Genomic DNA, 14,697 nt, shown 5'->3' with positions numbered 1-14,697 from the left:
TAAAGGGGCACATTTAAAGTGATCCCAAAAATTTATCAGTCCTTCCACACTGGCTGCTTTAGAAATCAGAAAGGATCTGTGCACCTGCATTCACCGCAGCAGCACTGTTCACAGCGGCCAAAAGAGGAGCCACAAAAATGTCCATCACCGGCTGAACGGACAACAGAATATGGCACAGTCACGTAACAGGTAGGCTGTTACTCGGCCTCTAAGAGGGAGGGGATTCTTGACACCTGCAACAATGGGGACAGACCTGGAGAGCGGCACGCTGGGCCCGGGGAGACACATACTTCCCGATTCCACTTCGATGAGGTCCCCAGAGTCATGGAGTTCACGGAGACCGGATGTGGGATGGCGGGGGCGGGCGGTGGGGAGGAGGTGGCAATGGGAAGTTGTTGCTTGGATGGGGGCTACCTGGGGGGGGCTCTCAGTTGGGGAAGACAGAATGTTGGGGGTTTCTGGGGATGACGACTACGTAACCGTGTGAACGTACTTCCTGCCCCTCAACCGCAGGTTTCAAAATGGCTAAAATGGTCAATGTTATGTACATTTCACCACAATTTAAAAAAAAAAAGTTTTTAACCACCTGCTCCCTCCTTCCCCCAAATCAGAAGGAGATTGTTTTTGACCTTGGAGCCCAAAGCCCCCCTGGACATGGCTGAGGGTGCGGTCACTCATCCTCCTCTAAAGAACCTTCCAGTCTTCCGTCTTCCACTCTGGGAATTGGAGAAATGTCAGCTGCCAGCGCAGGTCCTTTCAGACCACGGGTCCCCCATTCTAACTTGGAGCTGCAAACCCCTTATTCAGTCTTTGGCAGAAGCCCACACACAGAACAGAGAGCCCAGGCCCCGCCACGGGGAGCAGAGGCTTCTCTGCAGAGCCCGGGCTCCACCAAGATGTCCTTAAAATGCCAGTCTGGCCCCGACATCAATTTTACAGATAGACAGACTGAAGTCCTGGGAGAGAAGTGACTTGCTCAAGGTCGGTGGGAGAAGCATCTGGTTGTCCCTTCCCTGCTTCAGGTTGCCCCTCAGATCCTTTGGCCAAGCGATCCTGCGCTCCCCAGGTCATGGACGGGAATGCAAATCTGGGGAACCAAGGAGGACCAGCCTGGGCTCCCAGCCTAGCTCTGAAGTGTTCCCGAGCAGGAACAAGCCTCTCTAGGGGCTGAGTCTCTTATCCGCAAACCCCTGACAGCCTGGTCTCGGGGAGGGGGGACACACGTGTTAAAGCCCCACCCGCAGACCAGGCACTGCTAGAATTAGGACATGCCACAGAAGAGCCTGTCCCGTTTCATTAGTGTGGCTCTTGGGCCAATCTGCTGTCCTAATCCCATTGTGACCTTGTGGGGGCAAATGGCCTCCCCAGCAGGAAAAACACCAATGTACCAAGTTCACGCACCGGCCCCAAACCCAGAGTCCTGGGGCAAGGTTCAGGCCCTGGCTCAACCTCCTTGTCACTCTTGCAAACACAGTTCACAGGGGCTCTGTCATCTGTTTCCACCGAGCGCCTGGGAGCCCCAACCCAGAAAGGCTTTTGGAGGCAGAGATGGAGGGAAGACTGAGAAGAGCCAAGAGCGTGAAAATGGGGAGTCATGGAAAACCTGCAAAAACTCAGCCCAGAAGTCAGGGCTCCTCCTGGGAGGGGACAGGAAGGAGCCATAAGCAAGTGGCTCCCGCTGGCCCCAGGCCACAGAGAAAGGCCCAGTGGTTCAGCCACCTGTTTACAAAGTCGTTTGTAGAACATTTAGAAATGTTTGCCTTCAGCATGGCAGACACGACCAACCACCATGTTAAAGGCCAAGTTTTCAACTCTCCTAGAAATTTCATCACCGGAAGCACAGTAACTCCCCACGAGCCACCTAAAGCGAGACACACGGACGGAAGCTTACAGGTCTTTCTTCCCAGCACATATTAAGAGCTATTTATTGAATCAGAGACAGGCCGTCTAATGATTTAGTTTTGCTACATCTTGGAAAAACCCAGAAACTTTCAAAGGCTGTCTGTATATTGGCACAGACAGTCTCAACAGTGCCAGCTCGGCCAGGCTGAGAGCTGGAGTCCTCTTGCTTTCAGCTCCCAGGGAATCGGACTCCTTGCTTTCCTGTCTTCAGCTGGGGCAGGCCTGGGGCACAGTCCCAGCTGTATTTGCAGGGCTGAGGCTGGGGACCAGAAGGCTCAGAGAACTGACGCCTTCACGTTGTTCCCAGCTCAGGTTTGCTGCATGACCTTGGCCCGCCTCAGGCACCTTCTGAGCCCCCAAGCAAACTGCTCTTCCTTCTCTCTTCCACTTAGACCTGCCCAGAAGGTAGGTCCCCGGACACACTGTCCCCCTAATGTGGTGGGCACGCTGATGGTTTTGTTTCTAGGAGACCAGGGCCGACTCCACAGCATCACCTCCCAGCAGCCCAGAGAAGGGACGACAATGGTTGCATGCAGGGTGCCGGGAGGTCCTCTATACTTTCCAGCCAGCAAGAGACAGGACCTGCCCAAGGGCCACCTGCTGCTGGCCCACGAGAGCTGAACACCAGGAAAGGAGCAGTGTCTGGTGGGCAGAGCTGCACACCCCTGTGGACTCAGAACCAGCCTCATGGCCATCGTGGCCATGGCCATCGTGGCCACCCTCCTAGACAGCGGCAGGAAGTATTGGGGGCCAGAAAAAAAGCCACAGCTCTCAAATGCACCACACAATTAATAATCCTGCTCCTTTTCTTAGGTGTTAAAGTTAATTGTGACTGATCAAAAAGCTGTTTTCAGGCTGCTGCTGTTGTGTGTGTGTGTGTGTGTGTGTGTGTGTGTGTGTACATGTGCAAGCATTTGAAAGATCCCCCCTCTCCTCTCCGCAGGGGTAGGGGGCTACAGATGATTTCTGTGTATTCCTTCTGGGAAAAAATGACTTTAAAAAAACCAGTGACAGAAACCTGATGCTAAAAGACTATGGATTTGGGGCTTTTGACAGTCGGCATACAAACCACTGCGCAAAAAGAAGGAGGAGATGACAGGTGAGTCTCGCTGTCGCGGTGGAAGAGACAACAGACATCTTCGCGGTGACACGCACAGCGGCTCCAAGTGTCTATTTTCATCTCCCCGTGTTTACAGGAAAAAGACAGAGGTGTCAGCGGTTCTCTGTGGAACAGCTTCAATCACACCATAATTACTGCCAAGGGGGGGATGGGAAAAGGGCAAGGAGCTGGGGGGGTGGCGGGGGGCTGCGGAGAGTGGACCAAGGAGAAGAGGTGGGGACCAAAACACTGCTGCAGCTTAAATCCATCTCCTCTGTTCCTGAGGCTGCCGGGTTAGCCGGACAGCACAATCTGGCAGAACGGGATGGGATCCGCCAATCCACTGGTGTCTGGGTCGGGGTGGGGTGGGGTGTGGGTGAGGGCACCCAGACCAGCTCTGGTCCTTTGGGAAAGCAGTATCTAGAGGAAGATATGTGGAAAGGTCCGGGGAAGGGAGGTTGGCTGGAGCCCAAGGGCTTCCCCTCTTGGGTACCAGGGCCGAGGATGGAGGCAGTTGCCATGGTGATGGGGAGGCAAGTCATGGTGGGTCTCTAGCCATCCTCTACGCTCCTGGTGCCCTGCAGGCCCCAGTCTAGGGATCAGGGTGGGCCTCTGAGGGTACGGACAGCTTTGTTTCATAGCTCTCCCTCTACTCCCCATCTGGAACGTTCCATCTGAGCAGAGCCTCTGGGAGGCCTAGACAGGTGGGCAGGCAGGTGGGTAAGTGGGCGGGCAACCCTCACTTCTTCCTAGCCAGAAAGTGGAAGAGTCAGGAGGAAGTGAGATAGGAGGGGAGAGTGGGAGACAGATGGGAAGGGTGGAGGAGAGAGGGACAGGGGAGAGAAGAGGAGGGGGAGGGAGTCCACAGAGGGAAGAGGCAGCGGCAGGCAGAGGTGAGACCAGCAGGGACAGGGCTGGGAGCTAAGGAGAGAGCCAAGCAGGCTAGAGAAGGAGGGAGAAGGTGAGCGGAAGGACAGGCGCTGGCTCCTTCCCCACTTCCCTCCTGCCTGCCCTGCCCCCCTTCTCCTCCCCACTGATTTCATTTACTTCACTTAATTAGCCCCCCTCTGGAGTTAAAAAGATAATGTGATAATGACCATGCAAACAGCCACAATACAGCAAGAGCTACTCCATCTGCAGCTGCCCCAGCCTCCTGGCCCTCTGACCCCGTGACCACCCCAGACTCAGGGCACTAACACTGCCCAACTCCCCACCCACCTCCCCACTGCGTCCCCCCCCACCAAAAAAATACAAGCCGTTTAACGAGTTTCAATTACGAGCTTTGTAAGATCAGTACAAAGGCCATCTCCCCCTCCTACACGGAGGTGCGGACAACAGCATCTTCCTGTTCTGCCTTCAATATCATTGACAATTAACAGCTTCTCCCACTACCGTAGACTTAATAAAAACCTTGGGACGTGGACACCCCCAACACCCTCATTTACTGCGCCTGCTCAAGCTTCCTCATGACGGATTCCTCGGAGCGGAGACATGAAAACAGGACATCACCCTAAACTCATGAAGCAACCCTCTTCTCTCACCCCTCTAATCCAAGTAACAAAACAGGCCAGTTACAACTTCCGGGGGAAGATCACCTGGTGTCACCCCACCTTTGATAAGTTGGAGCCACAGAGAGGGCAAGTAACATGCTAAGGTCACACAGCAAGCTCCTGGGAGTCCGAATCCTGTTTCCCCCAAAGACTGTACGACCCTCAGGCTAAATTCCCTGCATGTAGGGACAGCCCCCCCACAGGTACACACAGAGTACCTGAGCACTGCAAAGGCCATGCTCCAGGAACCTTTCCCTCGGTGGGGTTTTGGGGGGTGGTTAGAAGTCAAGGGAGTCAGAGCTGACTGCCAATCTGAGGGCTCTGAACTTCAGTGGTGATGACGCCGCCCAGCTCTTGGGAAAAGGTAGTAGTCTACCATTCAGAGCACTCTGTATTTGATTCATACAATAACCCACTTCGCAGATGAAGAAACTGAGGCTCTAGGAGGCTAAGTTTCTTTCCCGGTGGTGCTGGGGCCAAGATGGGGACTCACGTCTGCCACCAGAGCCCAGACCCTCTGCATGTGTCTCCCTCAGGCTCCAGGGGCTCAGTCCCCATCAGCCCTTATAAACCACCTCAGGGGACCCCCTACCTTCTCTCCCAATCTTCCGGAATGTTCCTGATCCATCCTCTCCATTCCACATCTACCAGCATCCTCTCCTGCCACCACCTCCAGGAAGCCTTCGCGGCACAGCCTAGCTCGGGCCTTCATCACCACCCCTTCAGTTCAAGTTTACCCGACTGTCCCTACCCAGCAGGATGGCATTTCTCGGAGTGACCTCAGGCCCATCCTTACCCGGCAAGGCAATTCATCTTCACCACAAGTGTAATCCTGGTCCACTGGTAGTAACTACCCGCACCACTGGGACACAGCCACAATCAGTCAGTGATGGCGCGGGGACAGGCATGATGGCAGGGGCCATCGAGGACACCTCTGAGCTCCCAGAGGGCACAGGCTGCCTCTGACCTTTCTGCCTGCCCCTGGGGCACTGCCGTTTATGGGACATCTCCCCTGCACCGGATGCCACAATCAAACACGGGCTGGAACCGAGATCTACCCCACCCCGGAGTTCTAGCTCTTAGCCTCCACTCTGTGCCTGTGTGGGTCTGGGCATTAGCCCTGGCCTTGGTTTTCACTCCTGTAAAATGAAGGCGCTGGTCTGTGGCTCCCCAAGGACCCTCTCTGGTGTGCCTTGCATGATTTACACTGCGTCTCTCCCAAGGGCAGACTGAGACAAAGGGACCTTTAATCAGATGTTAATACAGGTAGGATGCAAAGGTTTACCCGAGGACAGAAGGGAGCGGCTGATTAATTACATTGTTCTGACAAGGCCTTCCCCGAGTTTCAGTTAGGTTGCTTTTCACAGACAGTAGCTGTGTTGAGGAGGGAAAAACACCCAACTCACAGGAAAGAGGCAAAGTGGTCGCTTCACTTCCCCCTTCCCCACACCTTTCAAAATAAATCCAAACTGGTCAGAGTCAGAAGGATCTGACCCCCATGCCCAGGGCCACCACATCATACTTGGAGAAATGGGGCCCAGAGGTGACAAGTCAGAGGTCAGCATCGGGCAAGGCAGGGGAAGCTTGCGTGAGGACCCCCCACTTCCTGTCTCCCAGACCAGCATCCTGTTCTAAGGGGGCTAACTCTGGCCATTGGCTCTCTGGATAGGAGATCCCCTCATACGGGGAAACTGAGTCTGGGAGGGGAGGGTGTGGTCTGATGACCTGGTGAGGGACCGACAGAAACCCATGGGCTCTGGTTAATAAGAGAGGATAGAGGCACCTGCTTGGTTGGCACCAGACCTCTCTTCACTCCCGGTCCATCCAGGAGGCGGTGACAGGCCTGGCAGGGGCTCCACACAGAGGCCAAGCCCCACCTAGCCTGTGCCCTGCCTGGGACGGGCCCTGGCCGGCTCCCACCACCAGCACAGCCCACAGCGCCCACCCCTGGTGGGACTCCTGCCCTGCCGGGCTGGTCACCGCCTCAGAGCAGCCTTAATGACCGTGAAATCGGCCCTGCAGGGTCAGCCTCCAAACCTGGCCGACCCACGCAGGACACAGGAGAGCCCGGCCTCTGGGCCGGTCCCTGGCCTCCCCTCTCCTCCGAGCCCCTCCTGGACCCCCAGGTTCCTCCTCGCACGCTCAGGACAGTGCTTCTCATCGTGCCCTTGAGAGTCAGTGGCGAAGAGCCCACTGTCCTCACCTCACAGGGGAGAAACTGAGTCTAGTGGGGGAAGGAGTGAACCCAGAGTGACCCCCATAGCAACACCCAAATGGGAGGGGATTCTGAAGGGCCTCTGGGGTCTCCGGGAGCTGAGACGCGCCCCCAAGAGTGGTGAGCGGACTCACCTCGGGACTTCATCCCAATGAAGCGGTTCTCCACGATGTCAATGCGACCCACGCCGTGCTTGCCCCTGGGGGGAGAACGGGTCCCTGAGAACCACGGGCTGTCTTGGCTGCTTTGAGAACTTGGGTCAGATGCCACCCACCTGGCTGGGCTCTCAGGGGCAGGACGCTGGAGCCCTGCTCAGGGTGTCAGGCACCATCCCGGGGCCCAAGATGCAAAAAAGCCAGGTCACCTGCTTCAACAGCTCACTGGACAGGTGGGGAAACTGAGACCCAGGGAGGGAGAGGACTGCCTGTGTCACACAGAGGGTTGGCTCTGCCCTAGGGCCTTGCGTGGCACCAGCCCTAACCACTGCTGTCTCTCCTGCTGTCTGGGTCTCAGGTCTGGCAGGAAGCTCAGAAGCTCTAGTTGGACTGTCCCTAGGGGTGGCAGACCCTGTGTGTGGGGGGTGGTTATTAACCTTCCAAGGCTGAAGGCCACCAGAGGCTCCCATCAAACTGGGAGACCCCATGCCTGTGGGCTGCACCGAGGCCGCTTGGCCTTCTCAGTCCCCGAGCCTCAGGCGGTGAGCATCAGGCACAATGCGGCCCCCCTCCCCCCTCCCAGTGCCAGTGCTAGCCACGGGGTGGGGGGTGGTTAGCATCCAGGAAGGCCTGGCCGGCCGTGGGCACTCACGCGACTTCATTCAGGTACACGAAGAGCTCCAGGGATGTGCGGTGGGTGGTGCCGTCCTTGACGTTGGTCACCTTCACGGGGACCCCTAGGGCGGGAGGAGAGGGCAGTGGGCCAGCGGGCAGGGGCTCGCCGCCTGCCACCCTGCCCTCTCCCTCCGCCCGCAACGCCTTAAATGGATCTGACAGATATGGACTCCAAATGACTCCTTGAAAAGCCCTGTGCAGGTTGGGGCCTGCTGGAGGGAGAGAAGGGGCGAGAACGTCCCCCAGAATGAAAGGGAAAATGCAATAAAAACGTGCCCCCCCCACCCTTCCCATTCTCTCTGTCCCTTTTGCATTTAGGGGCTGTGAAATTGGAACCAGCCCTGAACTAATTGAATTTCACGCTCCGCCATTGTCTTACGCCGGGCACCTTCTGTCCCACCAGCTACCCAGGCCTCCTGGCCGAGGTGCCGCGGAGCTCGTGCTCGCGCGCGCGCCCCCGCTTGCACATGCACGCACGCCTTCGCGGCCCCCTGCCACGCCGGCGGGTGGACCCCAGCGCCCCGCAACCAGCACCCGACCCCGCACCCCAGACCGCCCCAGCCAGCTGATGGCTGGGGTGCAGCGGTGCCCGCTCACGCGGCCGAGGGGTCAGAGGCAGCGGTGAATTCTGAGAAGTCGGGTCTGGGGTGGCAGGAGGGCAGGAGGGAGGCGACTGCCGCTCGCGGAGGGGAGAGCGGGGCTGAGTCAAGGGGGGTGGCAGGGAGGGGGGCAGTGGGTGGGTTCAGGGTTGACTTTGAATAGCAAGGGGCACTTTCCTGAGCGGTGTGAAATGAGCAATAAATGTATTAGGGGGCTAACAAGAGAGCTGTAACAGTGACAAAGGAAAGCTGTTCAAAGTTGGCGGATAATCCCCCACCCATCTGCCCAGCTCATTACCATGTAGCCAGCAACCGGGTGCCAATCAGGCCTCAATAGCGGCTTTCGAGTCTTTATTAAGCCAGGCGCCGCTTGGAGGGGCTTCCCTCAAGGCGTGTCACCTCGCCATTCTTCACCCCCATTTCCAGGGGTTTTATAACTTGGTTGTAAATTGCTATTAAATGTAAGTCTGCCCAATAATGAACCTTAAGCCCCTCTCGCCACTGCCCGCCTCTCCCCTCTCCCTTTCTCTCCCTCTCTCTCCCTCCTGGTCCTATTATGGCCTTCGCAGGGGCCGTGGATGGGGCCTGCCCCAGAGAGGAGCCGACATTGTTGGTGCTGCTGCCAGAGAAAGCCTCTTAGCCTTTAAAATAGTTAATAATTAGATTAAAACTTCAAATAAATTAACTAGAGGGTGAATGGGAGTAGTCGGGGACGGCTCCTCCTGTCTATTTTTTTTTTTTTCCAGACGGTCCCCAAATCATTAAAATGGATCACGTTTCTTCTCCGGCTCAGTCCTTGGGGCTGCCCTATTTCTGGAGGAAAGGCTGCCAGAGCCTTGTGTCCGGGACCCCCGCTGCCTCCTGCCCGCTTCCCACCCTCACTCAGGCTCCCTGGGGGGGCCCGTCAGAGGTGCCACCAGGGGCCATCCCGCCACCTTCTCTGAGATGATGCCCGGGGCTGCCCCATGCCTGCGGACCAGGCCCAGGTCAGACAAAGAGGGCATTCGGGGCTCTAGCTCCAGTCAGGGGCCTCAGCCCACAGACCCTTGGGTCTCCAAGTGGTGTGAAATTCAAGGGCTTGAATGGATGGGGGGAGCCATGGAGATGCCCACTGGTTTGGCCAGTCTCTTGGGAAAGGCCAGAAATAGGCACGTTATTCAAACACGAAAAGACTCCGCTTCCCCTGCCCCCCTCACTCCGCACACCGTACTCGACACCTGTGAACATCATTTCCTTGGCCTATTTTAGAGGCAAGTGAGCCCAAGGCCCAGAGGGGCCTCATGGTCACAGCAGGATGAATGAGGGCAGGGATCTGCACCCCCACTTCCCATTCCTCATCCTCGGTCCCTGAGGTTCCCTGGGAGAGGACGAGTCCCCCTCCGTCTGCTCTGTTCCAGCCCAGGCAGCCGGCTTGTGGATGGACTGTCCATCCTCCCTGTCCAGGCTTGGGATGACCTCACACCTCCTCCTGGATCCTCTAGGTCCTGCCTAGCACCACCTCTTTCAGGAAGCCTCCCTGATTTCTCCAGCTGTCAGGATAAGTCCTCTCCTTGGGTGCCCAGAGCCTTCACTCTGAGCCTGGTCCTGCCATTCTCATCACCAGGCACACCTTGCATTCCTCTCCGTCCTCCATGGCAAGGGGTGTGCCTGGTGCCAGGCTCAAGACTGGGCATTCAGGCCAGGCCAGCAAACACATCTTGTTGATAGCAGCAGAGATAAGGAGATCAGGACACCCACCCATGGCCAAAGGGAGCAAAAACACTGGCAGTTTTTGAACTTGGGGTGGAGGGATGGTCCTACAGTGTAGGACTAGCTGAGGCTTTAGCTGGGGGTCAGAGGGGCTCCTGAGGCAGGCTCTCTAAGACCCACTTTTACTGAGCACCTCTCCTTGGTGCCAGGGCCCAGTACAGGACACATGCCTTACAGACCACATTCTATCCCGTGAAAATGCCAGGCGGCCAGTGTTTTTATCCCCAGTTTACAGAAGAGGACACCGGGGCCCACGAAAGCTGAGTGACTGTCCAAAGTCCCAAAGCAACTGGCAAGTGACCGCTTAGGGACTGGAATGCTCTCACTCCAGACCTGGTGTCCATGAGCCCACGTGATGGGCGGCTGAAGGTGCTTTCCTTTCAAGTCTGGAGGCTTCCATGGACCATGCCGTCCGGGGAAGGGGGTGGTTAGGAGTCCCTGAAGCCCCTGCCTGAGCTCTGGCTTCCAGAAACACAGGAGGGATGCAGTGGGCTCGTGCCCAGGCTCCCAGGCAGAGGGCAAAGAGTCCCGACAGGTGGGCACCTACCTTTCTTGAACTCGATTTCAAGGATGTCAGGGCTGTTGGGGGCTTTGGCGGGGTCCTGGGTCTTTGTGTAGAGGCCTGGAGGTGCTTGGTTCTGACAAAAGACAGAAAGAGGCTGGAGGATGGGGTGTCCAGAGCCAAGCTGTGCCCCGAGGTCCCCGGACACCCTGCACCCCACCTCCCGCAGAGATCTGCACCCCTTCCCCAGAACCAGCGGGTTGTGGCACTTGCCACTAACTGGCACAGACCCGTGGGCCTCCCAGCCCCCAGCCCGAAGCCGGTACCCACTTGCCAGGGGCCTGGGAAACAAAGGGCTCAAGAAATCAGACAATTTTTCCCCTCAACTTGATCTCATCTTTTTCTTCGACGCCCCCACAGCTGGAGGTAGAATAGCAGCGGAGGAACAAGTCAGGCAAGAAAAGTGTGAGTTTGGAGGAGCGAGGCAGCCGAGGGCCTCCCGGGAGCGGGCGCTCGCTCTCCCAGGCGCGGGGAAATGGGGTTTATTCTGCACTGACCGCAAAGCTAATGACTACGCGTGACCCCAGCAGGTGCTCCGGCGAGCCGAGCCGTCCCCGGGGTCCTCGAGGTTAATACTCACAGGGAGAAAAGAGAAGAGCAAAGCAAAAACCCATTTGAAAACACATCAACCTTTATGTATATTTTTCCTTGGGCGTGTTGGAAAACGGGACTCTCGTCTTGATGCATCGTGTAGAGGGGGCCACTGGCTGCCTGGGGCTCTCAAAGTCCCTCCCAGCTCCCAAAGCCCAAGGCCCAGGAGCCCCCCGAGCTGTGCTTGGACCCTGGCCATCAAGGAGGTTGGGGGGCACCTCTCGGCCTGACTGCTCTGGTCTCTGCTGTAGGCACCTCGGGGCCCAGCTGCTCCCACCTGGGATGCCCTGGGATAGGCCATTCCTTAAATCTTTGCTTTCGAGACCTGTGGACATTCACTTGTTACTTTCCGTCCGTCTGCGGCTTCCTTTGGGCTCACAGCAGCCCCGCTGGGTAAGAAGGTCAAGTGCTGTCACCTTATCTATAAGTGAAGAATACAGGCCTAGGGGGAGGGACCCCCCCCCCCCCCCCCCACTAAGAGTGCGTTCTGTGAAGGCCAGGACCTGGTACAGGGCAGGGAACCCCGAGGCCAGCAGCAAATATGTGCGGGATTTTAGAGCGGTCGTAAACATCCCCCACACCGGGAAATCAAGGTCACCGGGGTGGGGCCTTGGCCAAGTTGCTTTACTTCCTTGGGCCTGTTTTCCTCACCTGCAAATGGGGAAAGGATACCTCCCCTTGACTGTCTTACACCTTAAGCATAGTGAGAGTTTTTATAGTTTTTGCTGGACATGAGCATTACCTAAGAAAACGCCAGGGAGGACCAGGTGCGAGCCACAGTCTGCTCTGCAGGTGGGGACGACAGCTGGACCAGACCCCGGGTAGGGCCTCCCAGAAGAGCCCCTGACCCCCGCCAGGAGGCAGGAAGCCTGGTGAGTAGAAGTGCCCTGGGTCCCTCACCTGTAGTCACTTCACTTGCTGGCTCTACGTCCAGGTGACCAGCCACCCTGGCTCCCGCACCCCTAGGCACATCTCGGTCCCAGGCAAGGGTGACAGTTGGGCCTTCTAGCTCTAAGCTGAGCCCAGACAGGGGCCTGTGCCGGACCCGGCGCCTCCCAGCTGTTGTGTGATGTGGGACCAGCTGCATCCCTTCAGGTTTCCATCTGTCCGGTGGGAATAAGGACCCAGAACTGGCCCCAAAGACAGACCCAAAGAGGGAAAGCGTCCTTAGGGACCCTACACCCGAAGCCTCCATGGACCAGGTGGAAAACCAAGGCCAAGAAGTGGCTTGACCACATCATGGTGCCTGCCCCCAGTAGTGTGGAAGCCTCACTGTGTGGGGACTCTGGACTCCCTGTTCAGTGCTCTTTCCATCACCCCCTGCTGTTTCCCAGCCTCTTTAGAAACCTAAGCGCTAAGAAACAGCACCAAGGGCTTTGGCCAGAGATAGCCAGCATCATTAATGATAGGGACAGGGTTCGGGTGCTTTCAGAGAAATGCCAAGCTCCCCCAGGCCTGGCTGGGTCCGCCAAGCACTGGATTCCTTCGGCACAGACAGGCCCGATGACCAGCCACCCTTGGCCAAAAGGCAAAGTGAATCAGGGCTTGGGTCTCTGGGTGTCCAACGTGACTCCCAGCCCCTTTCCCTGCCTGCCCGGCGGGGGGTGGGGGGCACACTGCCAGCCCCCAGCCAGGGGGAACTCAAAACAGGGTAGCAGTACTGAGAGCCCCCACACCCCCACCACAGCTCCTTCCTCCCACCTCCACCTGCCAGCCTGACCTTCTCCCGCCACACTTCTCTAGGAAGCCCCAGACGGATGAGCGGATGAGCGGGCCTGCCCTTGGAAGGAGAGAGGAGGTGGGCAGACCCGCAGGACGGGCGACACGCACTCCATGGTGCAAGTCGGAGGCAGCTGGCGTGGCTTCCGAGACCCTGACAGTGCCGATTAAATAAAATAACTAAATAGAAATACAGTGACATTTGCTTTGCATTCCGAGGTGGCTGGGCGCCTGCCTTCTTTTTACTCTCCCTCCTAAAAGCCCAGTTCAAATGACAAATAGTTTGTTGCCGAGTATCAATACCCTCTATTTATCCAACCCAGCGGGAGGGCTCACTTCCAATGTCATCTGGGGGGGGGGTGTTGGGGGGAGGGAAGAGAGGGAAGAAAAAAAGAGAGAGAGAAAGTGGGGGTGGGGTGGGGGGGGAGAGGACGAAAGAAAGCATGAAACAGGGCTGAGAAGGAGAAATTGGAAGCAAATGGCCCATGAACTAAACCATGATGTAGAGGCATGATCGATGCCGCAAATGGTTTATTCATCCGTCAGATATGGCGGCCCGGCGACTGAATGAACTCTTTCACTCGGTGCCGTATGAAGTTAAAGCAAGTAAATTTCTATCTTTCTTCGCATTAGCTGCCTCATTGCCCTTCAATCAGCCCTCACGGAGGCAGAAAATGGCTCCACCATCTGCCTTCAGACCCTCCCTTCGGCAGGTCTCGGGGCTTTTTTTGGAGAGGGGGAGGGGGCACCCGGATCCCTAAGCCCTGTCTCCCCATCTCCTCCCGAGGGGGCCAGGGCGGTGGGACGGGGGTGCGCAGGAACTCTCCGCCTGGAGGGTAACACAGAGCCCCTAGTGAATGCCTCCTAACTCCAGAGATCCGGAGGACCATGTCCACCAGGCGGGGGTGGGGGGGGACCCCGGGATGCAAGGGAGGGTCCTGAGGCTTAGCCTGGGGGGTGCTTCCTGACAAAGGAGGGCAGGCCCAGAAAGCCAGAGCCTGGGTTCCTCAGCCTCACCCCGTGCTTCTCAGTGGGAATGAGGTTTCCTCTCTCTCACACCCAGCCCAGCCTTCCCTACCCCAGGGGAGGGGTCCTGGGAGGATCTTGGCCCCTTCCTCCAGAAACAATCTGAGCCTGCCTGAGGAGGCAGAGAGGGACCCCTGGCTCTATCCAGAACTGAGGTGGAGAGATAGGCCAAGAGCTTTCTGTGCTGCAGAAGGGAGGGGCTGGGTTGTCCCACTGTGTGCAGGAGGAATCAGAGGCTCAGAGAGGTTGGGTAAGTTGCCCAAGAGTGCACAGCAGTAAGTGGAAGCGTCAGGATGCAGACCTGGTTTCTTATCTCAGGGTGACTGATGTATCAACCTTCCCACCTTGATCGATCGATTGCAGAATCCTTGAAAAGACTCTCTTTGGCACCGACTCATCCAACCACAGCCTTCCTGAGACAGGAGGCCGGAAGGGAAAAACCTGCCCAGGGTCACAGAGCCATCTGGACCCCCAGCCCTGGCCCCAGGGGCCATTTCCCCTCTGGCCGCGCCTCTGCTCCCCCAGTCCTGGTGAGAGAGCTACAGGATGTTGGGAGGGGGTAGAGCGACAGCCGGCCTGTGCGGCCAGTGTGCAGCTTGGCCTCTGTAGGGCTCAGCCTCGCCCGCCCCCCTCGGTGCTGACTGACTGGCTAATTAGGGGTGGCTGGCCTGAGTGTCGTGGGGTCAGCAGAGCATGAACTGGAAAAACCTGTGGCCAGCAGGCAGCAGCCCCATGGGGCCATCAGCCCCCAGGGGGCAAGGGTGCGGGCTCTCTTGAGTGACACGGTTGGGCAGAGTGGAGCATGGGGTGGAGGGGCGGGGGGCAGCGCGGCATTGGGGGGGCACCGCAGAGGCA

The 14,697-nt window shown here is 57.6% G+C and overlaps 1 protein-coding gene across 1 annotated transcript in view; it reads right to left on the bottom strand.

Moving 5' to 3' along the window:
- The window catches only part of ASS1 (argininosuccinate synthase 1), a 52,353-nt gene that overhangs the window by 11,852 nt on the left and 25,804 nt on the right, over positions 1-14,697 (bottom strand). Inside the window, exons 10-12 of the mRNA XM_047700278.1 lie at positions 10,492-10,582; positions 7,574-7,658; positions 6,901-6,965 (exon numbers count right to left, since the gene is read on the bottom strand). Coding sequence (XP_047556234.1) covers positions 6,901-6,965; positions 7,574-7,658; positions 10,492-10,582 — 241 coding nt within the window. The remainder of the gene's footprint in view (positions 1-6,900; positions 6,966-7,573; positions 7,659-10,491; positions 10,583-14,697) is intronic.

This window comes from Lutra lutra, chromosome 13 (assembly GCF_902655055.1).
Source record: "Lutra lutra chromosome 13, mLutLut1.2, whole genome shotgun sequence".
In the NCBI taxonomy this organism is placed as follows: domain Eukaryota; kingdom Metazoa; phylum Chordata; class Mammalia; order Carnivora; family Mustelidae; genus Lutra; species Lutra lutra.
Note: the sequence above shows the minus strand (reverse complement) of the source record. Positions and strands in the feature narration are given on the sequence as shown.